The sequence below is a fragment of the Chanodichthys erythropterus genome, chromosome 3 (genome assembly GCF_024489055.1).
Source record: "Chanodichthys erythropterus isolate Z2021 chromosome 3, ASM2448905v1, whole genome shotgun sequence".
In the NCBI taxonomy this organism is placed as follows: Eukaryota; Metazoa; Chordata; class Actinopteri; order Cypriniformes; family Xenocyprididae; genus Chanodichthys; species Chanodichthys erythropterus.
Genome location: NC_090223.1, coordinates 68,391,947 through 68,406,781, shown reverse-complemented (window position 1 = coordinate 68,406,781; position 14,835 = coordinate 68,391,947). Strand labels below are relative to the sequence as shown.

Sequence of the window (14,835 nt, the reverse complement as noted above, 5' to 3'; positions counted from 1 at the left end):
CTCCCAATTGACCCCTGGCGGGGTTAGGCTGACAGAAACGGCTCAGGGCGTGTCGGGGGGCCCGGGAGGGTCGGGGGAGTGCGTTGGCCGGCCCCCGAAAAATTCTGACTGGTCAGCGTGCAGCGCCCAAAAACCCACGCCCGAGGACCCGGTACGTAATGAGGAATCGGGTACTTGGCCAGATTCTCGCACTACCTAGAGGGTAACCAAATGTCCTTTTCCCCCAGGACATGTCCTGTTTTCATGTCCTATCCTGGCTGTCCTGGTTGTTTTTTATAAAGTGATGAAAATGTCCTGGTTTTCATTATTTTTCATTGGGCCATTAAATTGACCGGTGTTACGAGATTTTCGGTTTATGTTTTCATTAGTATGCACGATTTGTGCAGTCGATTGTAACTGAATAACAGATACTTTGTGTAACAGCAGAGCAACCTTCAGCTGTCGTCTACAATGAGTTCAGCTCGTGCTCTTCCTTTGTACCTTGTGATGTAACAGCTGATAGGCCTATATACATTTCTTTATAACTTTCATGCCTATTTGATAAGAAACAAAAAAAATGCAGGGAAAGATCAGCTCTACAGCAAAATATAGAAGGGCAAGCAAGAAGGAAGAGAAAGAAAAACAGGATGGAGAGGAAAACGAGGATGAAGAAAACTAAAGATATAGACACTTTTTGTTAGTTAGTTTTTGTAAGTTTGTGAGAGCTATTTTTGTTAAATTTGGATCGCTAGAGGTATTTTTTAGTTATTTATTATTTATTTTTCTAATACAGAAGAGACATTAACTTGTCATGATACAATATGTCGAGTAACCTCTGAGAAGCCTATCTGAATTTGTGTATTTGGTTATAGTGTTTTGTAATATAACAATTTTATATCCATACAGAGGAGGTATTTTTTAAATGTATTGAAATTATAAGGCATCTTTGAGTAAACTTTGAGGTATTTAAGTATTGCCGGGCCGAGTGTCCTGGTCTTTGGTAATCAAAATATGGTCACCCTAACTTACACGATTTACACCTGACGTTTCAACGTTTCTTTAGACATAAGTCTATTTTTTTGTGATTAGTATTCACTAAGTTACAGTTCATTTTCTGAGAACTGTCAGATTGGACTTTGTTCAGAGGGAGACGAGAGATCACGCATCATGTTTGTTTTCTTTATTTTACAAAAAGCACAAAGCATCCGAGTGTACACAAATAAAAGAAGATATTCAACAGATTAAAATGGTGTATAACTCTTAATTGTATGTAGAACATTGACAGTATTTTGAGTCTCTTTCACACTGGTAAGAAAAAAAACGCAGTGATATCGCAGTGTGTTAAATAAAATTAATGAGTACCTTTAATGTTGTCAATGATGTGCAGCCTATGTATATCTGTTCACAGCTCAAAAAATGTGTTCTGGGGTTTCATGACACTTTAAGTACTTATTAAAATCAGATACTCTAAGACCTTTACGTTGTATTAGAATTGGTGACTTGAAACTTGTGAGAGAGTCATTTTGTAGTGAATCTTCATGTGACCCTTAAGGTCACATTTAAACCTGAAACTCTTTCCACACTGACCACATGTAAAAGGCTTCTCTCCAGTATGAATTCTCATGTGGGCTGTAAGATTTCCTTTTACAGTGAAACTCTGTCCACACTGTTGGCAGGTGTAAGGCTTTTCTCCAGTGTGAATTCTCATGTGGATTTCAAATGTTCCTTTTTGACTGAAACTCTTTCCACACTGTTGACAGATGTAAGGCTTTTCTCCAGTGTGAATTCTCATGTGGATTTCAAGTTTTCCTTTTTGACTGAAACTCTTTCCACACTGTTGACAGATGTAAGGCTTTTCTCCAGTGTGAGTTCTCATGTGTCCCTTAAGGTTACCTTTAAATCTGAAACTCTCTCCACATTGCTGGCAGGTGAAAGGTTTCTCTCCAGTGTGAATTCTCATGTGTTCATTAAGGTTTCCCTTTTGACTGAAACTCTGTCCACACTGGTTACAGGTAAATGAGCTCTCTCCAGTGTGAATTCTCATGTGGGCTGTAAGGCTTCCCTTTTGACTGAAACTCTTTCCACATTGTTGGCAGGTGAAAGGCTTTTCTCCAGTGTGAATTCTCATGTGGACTTTAATGCTACCCTTATGTGCGAAACTCTGTCCACATTGTTGGCAGGTGTAAGCCTTCTCTCCAGTGTGAATTCTCATGTGGACTATAAGGCTTCTTTTTTGTGTGAAACTCTTTCCACATTGCTGGCAGGTGAAAGGCTTTTCTCCAGTGTGAATTCTCATGTGGGCTATAAGGTTTCCTTTTACAGTGAAACTCTGTCCACATTGCTGGCAGGTAAAAGGTTTCTCTCCAGTGTGAATTCTCATGTGTACTTGAAGGTTTACTTTCACAGTGAAACTCTTTCCACACTGTTGGCACGTGAAAGGCTTTTCTCCCGTATGAATTCTCAAGTGGACTAGAAGGTTTTCTTTAAGTGTGAAACTCTTTCCACACTGTTGGCAAGTGATGGGGCTCTCTCCAGTATGATCTTTCAAGTGAACCTGAAGGTTTCTGTGTTGATCAAAACTCTTTCCACACTGTTGGCAGATGAAATAACTTTTATTTCCAGTCTTTTGAGCTCTTTTTTGTAAGGAGGTCTTTTTAGCCTGTATTGATCTTTTCCCAGTCATGAAATCATGTTTATCATGTTTTTTCTCTTCTTCCATTTCATTAAGTTCATGACTCGCCTCTTTCAGTGTCATTAGGTCTAGGGCAAAAACAGACATAAAACAATTTAGACATTTAATACATCAAAACCAACAACATGTATGATCTATACCCTATCCTATGTATCAGGGATGGGCAACTTTGGTCCTGGAGGACCACTGTTTTGCAGAGTAAAGTTTCATCCCAAATCAACCTACCCATCTGTAATTTTCAAGCAGTCCTGAAGACTGAAGACAATTTTGCTGGTGTGTTTGATCAGGGATGGAGCTAATGTAACATCTGGACCAATCAGCCACACAATTATTCATTGTATTTAATGAATTACCCATAAACTCACTCTCACTATCAAAGAATGCGGGCATGAATAAACAAAGATTATGAGCTTAAACCACTGTCAACTTAAAAGTGTGCATTTGATAATTCCAGTCAGAATATGTCAGACGATGCGCATTTTGGTCACTAATTGCTGGCTTGTTAGATGCTGATAAAGCGATAGCTTGAATTGACTTCTCTACTGTAACTGAAAGAGTCTACTCTTGACACATTTTAGCATATGTTCAAATGGTATCAGTGTAAAGTTAATCTGATTTTAGCGAAGAAATCCTAATCTCAGTATTAGAGCGTAAGCCTGTGTTGACGAAGGAATCTCAGCTCAGCGGCATGTAAACTGTACCAGAATTGTTTATTCTGCTTTGGTTGGAGAAATACCAATTGCAGTATTACTTAACCTGTTTCTGATGAATGAATCTCAGTACAGCGTTATAAAAATGTAGATTTGGGTAAGGCTCCCCTTTTATAGTTAAGATTGATGTCATTCATCTAAACTTTGGCTGCAGCTACAAGCATAGCTACCGCTTGACCAAAACTGTGTTTCACTCGCTGAAAGGAATATCAGTATACCTGCACAAGACGGACTTAACTATATATGCTTAAACAAGCTTTGACTTACAGCAAACTGTGTAATGACCCTTTAAACAAGTACAAGACGTTGTTTAAAGTAGAGAGAAGAGTTTACATGAGTAAAATTTGCAAATGCCAAAACATATTTGCATTTTACTGAATGTAATATCAAGTTTTTGAAAATATGAAAATATAAGCGTCACATTTTAACTAACTAGTTTGAAATGAGCAGACAATCTTCATGAACTGTTTGAATTGCTGTGGTGTGCATTGGTTCCCATGACAACGACTTGTCACAGGAAGTGCTAACTCATCACCTTGTGATGCCATGGTTTAAACAAACCAGGCTAGGTGGCTAAGCTAACCCCACCTAGCAACCCTTCCGCTCAGGCTAAGCTAACTAATAGCTTCTACAGTTAGCGGTTAGCATAATTTACGTGAAGCCTTTAACTATAGCTTGTGTGTATGTAGTGTGAACTGATCTAAACCAATTTCCCTTAACCACATTCCTGGTTTTCTGATTTCTCTCTTTCCTTACCTTCAATTCTTCTCAGCTAATTTCACCTGCACTTAGGTGCATTTCTCCCTGAACACTGTTCAGCTAAATCTGCAGTTACTAGGGTAATTAAATCTAAATTTAATTACATGTAAACTGTTTAACTAAAGGAGAATTCTAGGATTTATTGAGATTTTTCAATAGCATGTTGACTAAACTTCTGGGAGGGACACACACATGGTGTGGTCCTGAACACGCTGCAGCTGTGACCAACTATAGAGTGATTTCCAAAGCTAATCTAATTGTTAATCACTAGTGCTATTGACTATTCCCAATACCAAGTCATTCTGCTGTTTTAATCACTTCTTTAAATATTTTATTGATTTGAATTATAACAGCAGTCAGCTATTTGTTTTTACTAGTATTATTTCTTTCATCTATGTGATTTATTTACATTTGCCTGTTTAGTCTTGTGTGGTTTAATTTCCCAATATAACCACAAGCAACTAGACATACTCTCCTTCTTGATTTTGTTTATTTACAACAGTTGCTTCATTTTTATGAGCCAGCTACAAAGTAATCCGAACAATTACTAGGGCATAATTTTGAGCACCACTAATAAGCAGAATCTAATAGGAAAGCTTCCTCTTCCTCTTCCTTTTTCTTTCCTCACTCAAAAAAATGATTCTAGCTGCTTGTTCAGTTTATTTAAATAAAATAAGCTGAACCAACACAAATCTTTAGTTTTTTACTTAATTGGCATTCGCACTCAATTGTATTATGTTAAATGAAATTAAATTTGCAAAATGTTAGGTCAACCTAAACCATTTGTGTTGGGACTACATGAATCATTTATGTTGCATTGATTGAACCTGGGCAGTGGATTTCTAGTTCCCAGCATGCTTTGCGTAGGGAAAGATTGGGACAGTAAATGTTGAACTTAAGTGCTGTTTAATGTGTTTTTTAGTAAAGGGAAATACCTTTTAAAGTTTGAAGTTCAGTTATATTTGACATTTAAAAGAGTTTATGTTATGTCGATTTTTTGAGGTTACCATTATGCTGAAGTGTAGACCTTGTGGTTAGGCTCTAGGTGGCTACGTATAACAAATTCATATTGTTTTCAACAAGCATTAACTGTGCTCAAGCCAGTAATGAGAAGTTCTTTATCTGATCATTACTTGCATGCTATAAATGTTACTTAGCATATGAATAAGTGTTATTTTAGTTTAGTTTTTATAGAAATATAAATAAATTACTACACAGTCTACATATGGTCATCAGCTTTTCCCCTCTCAATGGTAATGAAACATGTATGTCTGTGTACAACAGCTACTCAAAACCTAAGCACAAGCGCACATCTTTGGTAACAAAAAAAAAGAAAAAAAAAAGCACTGGTTGGATCAACAAGAATGAATTATGTTCAGGAAACATACACAGAATACGTCAAATGAAACTGGTGTGATCTCATTCAATTAGGATGAATTTCACTCATTAGTACAATTAACCTAGCTTAAGTTCAAATAAATCAGTTCAACTGTGTGGAAATAGGTGTCATAATTGAATTAAGTTAGACCAACAAGTTATTTTTTTGAGTGCTATTTGTTCAGAGGTCAAGCCTGTCGTGAGCCATCAGTAAGAAATACTAAGAAATAATTTGACCACAAGAACCATCTTAAATCATTTGTTAAACCTAGCTGTATTTTCTACACCTGGCTGCTCACTGTGCCTTTAGCCCTAAATTCTGTTTGATCTTGCAGTAGTCTCTTGCCCTTACTCTCACCACAAGCGTGCCTCAATGTTGCAGATGCTCAGCCTAACTGCCCAGATGGCAGACCAAAAGGACTGGCTGTGTCTGATCTTTCTACACCTTCAATGTCGCTCGCTGTTGTCCATAGAAAGAACAACAACAACCGAAAGGGGGGGGATGTAACGTCTGGACCAATCAGCCACACAATTATTCATTGTATTTAATGAATTACCCATAAACTCACTCTCACTATCAAAGTTCTCTGAACTCATCCCCCTAAAACTGTAACCAGCATCCCAATGTTGCTAGCACACAGGCCAACCTAGGTGTCCTGTTACAGTTATATGGTACTTTTATGATCCATAAGAATGCTGTAGAGACTAGTGACTCATCCTTCCTGAGAAGGACAAATAAACTCTTAATCCTATGTATTCTCTATATAACCACTTGGGAAATGTATAAACATGTATCCAATTTTCCTATCTCATGACTTTCCTTTTATAGGCTTTATTGTATGTATTAATTCTCTCTTTTGGACTATTTTGGTATTAATGTTCCATAGTTGCAAATGTATAGTTAACTGAGATCACATTGGCAGCATGTTTGGTATCTACGGACTCCAACTTTAATTTCCTATTTGGTAATTTATGTTACATGTTACTAACTCTGTGACATGTTAGAATTATAGGAAGCTAGAAGGTTATTCTCTCATTCATCCAATCCAGTGTCTTATGCTAATATCTTGCTACAGAACAAAGACTCGTAAAACTTCCCTCTGAAAGGGGAACTCCTTATTGGCTCAGACACCTCAAGAGGGTGTGACATCTTCACCCCTTATATTCACTGATCACAAGGAACCCCCTCTCTTCCTGCTCGTCCTTCTCTTCTTCTCTTTTACTGACACATGCTGATGTCAAGATGATGCTGTAAGAAGCTAGAAGCTTCTAAGGAACCCCAAGCTTGTGCCAGGCCTCGGCCTAGACCTTCCAATCACCAAAGATCCTCTGAATCCAACTGGTTCTCTTCATCAAGACGATATCAGCAAAGATTCAATGGAAGCCTCCACAAATTGCATCAGGACCGTTTTAATTCAACTTGGAGAGAAATGCAAGTATCAAACTTAGTCTCATTATCGGATACATTGAGTATCCTTACCCCTTTTAAAGAAGGGCCTGTTAAAACTAAACTGATGGTTTGCTCAAGGCTGTTGATCTGCTGGATGTCCAACAATGCTGTAACTTCTTGCTTCCTGTACTCTGCTTTCTCTCTCTCTCTTGGTAAACTGTATGCATGTATGTGTGAATGTTAGAGTAGTTTAAGTGTTTAGTCTAGTTAATAAAGTCTTGTTCATGTCACACGTAAGGTTGTCCGTGTTTTGCTCTCATGTACTGGAGTCCCTATTCATGTCGGTCCTGACTACAGGCTTTCAGTAGAATAAGATTGTTATTTCCCATAACCTGGAAATGAACATTTCTTAGTAAATAAACAATTAACACTGTGCGTTCATTGAACAACAGGTTATTTGATTGTAATATTAAGTTTATTACATTAAGTTAATTTTATTAACTGATTAAAATATTAATAATTAATTATAACTAGTTATGATTAATTATTCATATTTATTTTGAGCTAATTTGCTACACTAAACTCTGCAGAATAGTGTCCCTCCAGGACCAGAGTTGCCCATCCTGTCTATAGATCTTATACTCAATACACCAGTGGTTTTCAAACCTGGTCCAAAGGGACTCACCACTGCCCATTTTATGTCTCCTTTATTTATCACATATGGTTAAGAACATCATCTTGTTAGAAGAGAGCTGACACTGAATTTGCAGCTTTAACCGCAAACTAATGTTCATCTATTGGGATAGAACTGGATCCATTATAGACCTAAATGTCTATATCCGTACCGCACCCAAGCATAATCCAACCGTGCCTCTTCACGTGGCCCAGGCCTGGTACGGAGCAATTACACTAGTAAAATGAACCAGACTAAAGGCCTGTACACACCGGGACGAATGTCATGCATGCGATTATCGCCAACTTTATTTCCTCATGACTAAACAAAGGGCGCCAATGTGAGTGTGCACACCGACACGAAAAACGCCAGGCGTAAAACCATTATTTTTTTAAAAACGCCTCGTTTTTGTTTTTTTGGGGGGGTTTGACACGTCGCGTTAAACTGGCAACCAATGAGAGTGGTGCTTTTGTTCATGTGCCTGGAGATGCTGAAATTACAGTAAAACACGACTTGGTGGCTCTCAAGCACGAAGCGGTCTTGCTGAGCTCACATTGATACCAAGACGACAAAGAGAAAGTAAGTAGATGAAGAAGACCCCTACAAACCATCCCTGGGTCTAAAACACAGGACGACTGGTTGCAATGGAGGGAAAGATTAATGCGGCCAAGTACAGGGATATCCTGGATGAAAACCTTCTCCAGAGTGCTCAGGACCTCAAACTGGGCCGAAGGTTTACCTTCCAACAAGACAATGACCCTAAGCACACAGCTAAAATAACGAAGAAGTGGCTTCACAACAACTCCATGACTGCTCTTGAATTGCCCAGCCAGAGCCCTGACTTAAACCCAATTGAGCATCTCTGGAGAGACCTAAAAATGGCTGTCCACCAACGTTTACTATCCAACCTGACAGAACTGGAGAGGATCTGCAAGGAGGAATGGCAGAGGATCCCCAAATCCAGGTGTGAAAAACTTGTTGCATCTTTCCCAAAAAGACTCATGGCTGTATTAGATCAAAAGGGTGCTTCTACTAAATACTGAGCAAAGGGTCTGAATACTAATGACCATGTGATATTTCAGTTTTTCTTTTTTAATAAATCTGCAAAATTGTCAACAATTCTGTGTTTTTCTGTCAATGTGGGGTGCTGTGTGTACATTAATGAGGAAAAAAAATGAACTTAAATGATTTTAGCAAATGGCTGTAATATAACAAAGAGTGAAAAATTTAAGGGGGTCTGAATACTTTCCGTACCCACTGTATGTCATTTGAGTGCACTATGTCTGCAAAGAGTGAACGAAATAAAGTGAGTGAATTCGGACACTGATGCATCTGTGCGTCGGAGAGCTGTAGCTGCCACAGAAACCGCTCAACACTTGATAAAACTACTTTTATCCTACATGTTACAAAAATAATATTAATAAACAATCTTAATGACTTTATTTTGTAATCATACATACCATACCTGCCAGCTTTGAAGTTTAATTGCATTTGAATGAATGCAATTAAAAGCTACCTATAGATGATTAACAAATATTTTTAAGTCAAGTTGTTGTTTTCATACTTCTTTCTGTAATTTAATATTGACAGAAAAATATTACAGAACTATGACTTTCAGTTTGTGGTGTATTTTTGTAAATTGTATTTAAGTAACTTGAATGTAAAGTAATTAGTAATCTGATTACTTTTTACATGTAGTAATCAGTAATGTAATCAAATTACAATTTTAATGTAGTAATTTGTAGTGGATTACTTTTTTTGAGTAACTTACCCAACACTTTATACAGTAGGGGTGCTGTTACTAATCCGAATCAGTAATAAACCTCCGAATCCAAACACAGACGAAGAAGAAGCAGAAACAAACGATAAAAGATTTGACCCCGCATTCTTCATAACACTTACGCTGAGTGTCCTACGCCTTCCCTATTTAAGTTACGGAAAAAATGAAACTGGCGCCGCGTTCGTTCCATAAGTAGAATAGGGAAGGCGTAGAACATTCAGCGTAAGCGTTATGAAGAATGCGGAAGCGGAAAGTACGTTCAATGCAATATTTTGTTTATAAAGCATAAACGGTTGTATTTTTTTCGAAAATGCCCAATCGATTCACTAGATAAGACCCTTATTACTCATCTGGTATCGTTTAAAGTCCTTGAAGCTGCACTGAAACTGTAATTTTGACCTTCAATCTGTTGGTAGCCATTGAAATCCACTGTAAGGAGAAAAATCCTGGAATGTTTTCCTCAAAAACCTTCATTTCTTTTCGACTGACGACAGAAAGACATGAAGATCTTGGATGAGATGGGGGTGAGTAAATTTATCAGGAAAAATGTAGTTAAAAGTGAACTAATCCTTTAAGTCATAATAGCATAATGACAAATAGCATAAAGCATAAGTCATAACAGCTCACAGGCTATCAACACTCGGGTAATGACGGCGTAAATGACACTTCAGAGGCACTTAATAATTACAGGCAGGTGTGTTCGATCAGGGTTGGATCTTAACTCTGCATGTATGTAGATCTCCAGGAACAGGATTGGGCATTCCTGCTCTGTTCATCAGCTAATTATTAGAGACTCATGATCGGAAATGGATATTTCTAATAAATCTACAAAGTGTCCTGGGCTGCGTTCAAGTAGAGATTTTTAAGCCCTTCCCTTGCTCGCTTCCCTCCATCTTGTCAACTCGGATGACACTATTTACATTGAACGAGTGCTCAATACTGTGCTAAATAAAAGAAAGAACAGTGAGCAGATCTTTTTTGTATTATTCAATTATCAGAACTTTAACAAAAACATGTAATTGATAACCATGATAATTTTGTCACAATAATCACAGTATGTAATTTTCACATCATTTCACCTCTAGTCTCAATCTGCTCATTGATTTCATTGAACCACAAATGACAAGGTGAATATTTTTCACTGGTGTCATCAAATATTATCAGTTCACTCGGTTCTACTTCAAAATGTTTTACACACTTCCTCTGCTGACTTTCCTCCATATGACACACACACATGAAATGATTATTGATGTAAAATGTTTCAATCAGGACTTATTTATTGCTCGATTTAATGTTCAATTACTGCTATTTATGTTCAGGTATGTTAAATGTTAGTACAGCACTTTTGGGCATGAACAGAAAAAAATACTTTCATTGTTCTCTATTCAGAAGTAGATGTTGGGTTTAATGTTGCACAAAATACTCTCTATTTCTGTAGAGCTGGACATTTTAATAAAGATCAAATGACTGAGTTCAGCTATGAGAATAAAACCAACCTGTTTGTTCCTCAGTATCTTCATGTTTCACTCTGAATGTTTCTTCAATCTTCATGTCTTCAGTCTCATCTTTAATCTTATTTTCTTCAGTCTCCTCTTTAATAAACTCCATCTTTAAGAAGAGAATAATTAACAGAGTTAATGGTCTTAAATGGACCTGTTCAAACAACAACAACAAAAAACACTCAAAACTAACGCTGCAAATTAATAAACTTAATATTTAGGCATTTATAACTGATGAAAACATGATTAGTTTGTTAGTGTTTGTTGTTCTCGTTCATGTTCACTGTTTGAGCAGCACGTGTCGTGACTCACTGAATCATTTCTCAAAGTGTTTGATTCAATTGACTCGGAGTTGAAAAGTTCAGTTTCTTCATCATGACTCTCCAGAGACTGAACTCGTGTTCATGATAAACTGATTTATGATTTATAGAGAGAGAAATGAGCCGCAGGTTTACTGTTTCTCATCAGTGGATATGAGCTTTACTCACAAATATCCTTCATGAGAGTTAGATAAATAAATCAACATTAAATGGTAAATAAACTAATATTTCACAAAGCTTGTTAAAAAAAACAAACAAAAAAAAACTATAAATCATTGAACTGTCTTCATCGATTAAATTCTTAAAACAAACCTTTCTTCAGCAGAATCACAGCAGATGCAGGAGCGCGGCGCAGTCTTATGACATCATGTCGTCACTCCAAAATAAAAGTCCTGTTCACACACAGCATTGTCTACAATCACAGAAGTGCATAGAAATGTAACAATTTTTATCAGATAATCTTTCTAGTAATACTCAAACAGTGACAAACATGATACAAACACAAATGTTAAAAACGTTGTTTGAGTTCATAAAGCAGAGTTCATTCATGTGTCCAAATTGAAACACATTTAATCTCAGTGTGTTTCACCAATATAAAAATGTGGACAAGTTCATTTGATCCTAAACATGGGTATAAAAGGTGTAAAAAGTTATCTTTCAAGAATCAGTTTAAGTAAAAGATGCACCAAAATTAAATGCAATTCATTCAATACTGAAGTATTGCTAAAAGGTTCAGCCAAATTAAAAATGTAATCTTTCACATATTTGTTATTAAATCAATAGCAAGAAAAGTCTTCATTGTTAAAGGATTAGTCCACTTTTAAATATACTTTTCCTGATAAATTTAATCACCCTCATGTCATCCAAGATGTTCATGTCTTTCTTTCATCAGTCGAAAATAAATTAAAGTTTTTGATGAAAACATTTTCTTTCTTTCTTTCTTTATTTATTCATTTCGAGCAATCAAACAAAAAAACAAAATTACATCAATAAAACAAATTTACATACGTCCAAAGACATGGTACATGTCTCTTCGATCATGTCAACAAATAATTATATCACATCAGCTCGAAAAGGAGTGGGAAGAAGAAAACTTATTTAATCCCACCCCCATCTCACATACAAAAACATGTCACGCAAGCATAACCGCTTCCTTAAAGACAACTTTCATCAAACCAAGTAGTCACCAAACTCCAAAAAAAATAAAATAAAAAAATAATAAATTGAGAGTAATTTTCACTATATGTATGCATACCTACACATGCACACACACAACAAATATAACCGCAAAACAAAAATAATTCATTATCTTAAAGATTGTAATCTACCCATACATATTGCAACACCATCACATACCAACAATGGTAAGATCCATGACTATACTAAGACAATAAATAATTATTTATCTTAGAAATTGTAGTACATTCATACATATTACAACACCATCACATACCAACAATGGTAAGATAAGATCCATGACTAGACTATCACATGAGGCCATTTAGGCCCCACCATCTCTGTATTGTGACCAGACCAACTGTTTGTAAAGCGACTTAAATCTGTGAATATTTGGACATTGCTTGTGTTGGAGATCCAGACCATTCCACATTTTCACCCCACATACAGACACACAAAAACTCTTTCGGGTGGTTCTAACCTTCGGTAATATAAAATTTCCGTAACCTCTCAGACTATAAGCTCTCTCTCTGACAGTAAAATACTTTTGTAAGTTACTTGGTAACAACATATTGAATGCTTTGAATAAAATTTGTGTTGTATAATATTTTATAAGGTCATGGATTTTTAACAGTTTAGATTGAAAAAATAAAATATTACTATGTTCTAAAAAACCAGCCTTATGTATGATCCTTACTGCTCGCTTTTGTAGTATAACTAATGGATATATTGAGCCTTGATAATTGTTTCCCCACACTTCAACACAATAGGTGAAGTAGGGGAGTACCAAGGAGCAGTATAATGTGCGGAGAGCATTATGATCAAGGAATTGTTTAACTTTATTAATAATTGAGAGGGTTTTGGAAATTTTTGTTCTTATGTGTCTGATGTGGGCTTTCCATGATAATTTATTATCCATTATTACTCCTAAAAATTTATTCTCATTTACATTTTCAATTTGGACACCGTCTATCTTTATTTGTACTTCTGAAACATTTTTGCAATGTCCAAATGTCATTACTTTAGTCTTATTTAAATTTAACGATAACTTATTACTATCCAACCATTGTTTTATTTTACTTAATTCACCATTTACAGTATTTATAAGTTCATTGTAATTATTACTACTATAGAAAATATTTGTGTCATCTGCAAACAATATGAGTTTTAATATTGTAGATACATTAAATATATGTTACATGTCATGTCTCTGTCTGCCCTTGTGACCTAGTTTCCCTGTTCTGTTAATTAGTTCATTTGATTCACCTGTGCCTTGTTTATTATCCTGTCACCTAGTTTAGTTCCTTTGTTAGTCCCTTGTATATATACCCTGTGTTTCTAGTCTTGTGTTGTCCGGTATCGTTTGTATTATGTTGGTGTATGTTCCATTGGATTCCTGTTTCTCCTCAAGTAAAGACTTATATTCATTCTATCTCCTCGTTGTATGCGTTGTATACACGCAACCGTAACAGAATACCGGACCAAAACAGTTTTTGCGGTGATTTTCTTTTTGTTTGTTTTTTTCCCCTTGTTTTTCCCATCACCATGGACCCTGCTGTTGCCCTTTTGTGCCTGGAGCAGAGGGACCGCTCCCTGGAATCCCACACCTTGGATTTTTTGGAGTTGGCGTGCCTCACTCACTATCCAGACCGCTCGCTCTGCGTGTTCTACATCTCCAGCCTTAGTGAGCGGTCCCGGGCACGCCTCCCAGGGAGCGGTCCTCAGAAGGACTTCGCCGCACTCGTGGAGTGGGTGCTGGTAAACAACAACTCTCCGTTTACCATCTGCCCCGCGGAGGATGACTTCGCCGCCAGCCCCACTCCACTGCCAGAAGCCAGTCAGTCAACATCGACGAACGTCACAACGGAGATGTTTCACGAGCCCACCGCAGACCGAGGAGGCCAGCCCACCGCGATGGATGAGCCAGGACCGAGGAAAGGATCGGACCGTACCATCGCCCCGGGAGCCAACCTCACAGCAAGGTTCTGACCAGGTGCGTGAGCCGGTAACATCATCTGACGTCGTGGGAGTGCTTGTGGAGCTCGAGGGCTGGGAGGAAAGCTCCGCCCACAACACCACCACAATGGAAACTATGACTGACACTGGCAAATATGCTGAGGAACTGAAAGATATTTTTACAGTTGATTTAATTGATTTTTTCGGAGAGGTGACTTCCCATTCCCCTGATTCTCCTGTTTTTAATGATTCTCCTGAGCCTCCAGAGGACCAATCTCCAGTGTTCTCCAGATCTCCGTCTCCTGAGTTCCCTGTCTGCCCACCCAGCCTCCCTCTCCCGCCTCCTCCGTCACCCAGTCTCACAGCCAGTTCCTCAGCCCCACCATCACCTCTGCCCTTCAGCTGCTCGACATCTCCCACATGCCAGGTGGGGATGTCGAGCATCTTCAGGTCCTCCACTACATCCACTCAAGAGGATCCCCTGCCTCCACTTCCAGCCTCCACGCCCCCTGCTCCACCTCGGC

At 37.7% G+C, this 14,835-nt stretch overlaps 1 protein-coding gene across 1 annotated transcript; it reads right to left on the bottom strand.

Moving 5' to 3' along the window:
* Positions 1-1,273: 1,273 nt before the first annotated feature.
* On the bottom strand, positions 1,274-11,531 carry LOC137006679 (gastrula zinc finger protein XlCGF57.1-like). Its single transcript, XM_067367639.1, has 3 exons — positions 11,492-11,531; positions 10,857-10,968; positions 1,274-2,739 (listed from the first exon to the last, which is right to left on the bottom strand). The coding sequence occupies exons 2-3, from the start codon at positions 10,966-10,968 to the stop codon at positions 1,466-1,468; spliced, it is 1,386 nt and encodes a 461-aa protein (XP_067223740.1). The 5' UTR covers positions 11,492-11,531; the 3' UTR covers positions 1,274-1,465.
* Between the last annotated feature and the right edge of the window lie 3,304 nt (positions 11,532-14,835).

Excerpts from the sequence above, each read along its gene's own strand:
- LOC137006679 (XM_067367639.1), bottom strand. The coding sequence starts at position 10,968 with ATGGAGTTTATTAAAGAGGAGACTGAAGAAAATAAGATTAAAGATGAG. Across the intron at positions 2,740-10,856 it reads AGATACTGAGGAACAAACAG|ACCTAATGACACTGAAAGAG; the intron begins GTTGGTTTTATT and ends TTTTTGCCCTAG.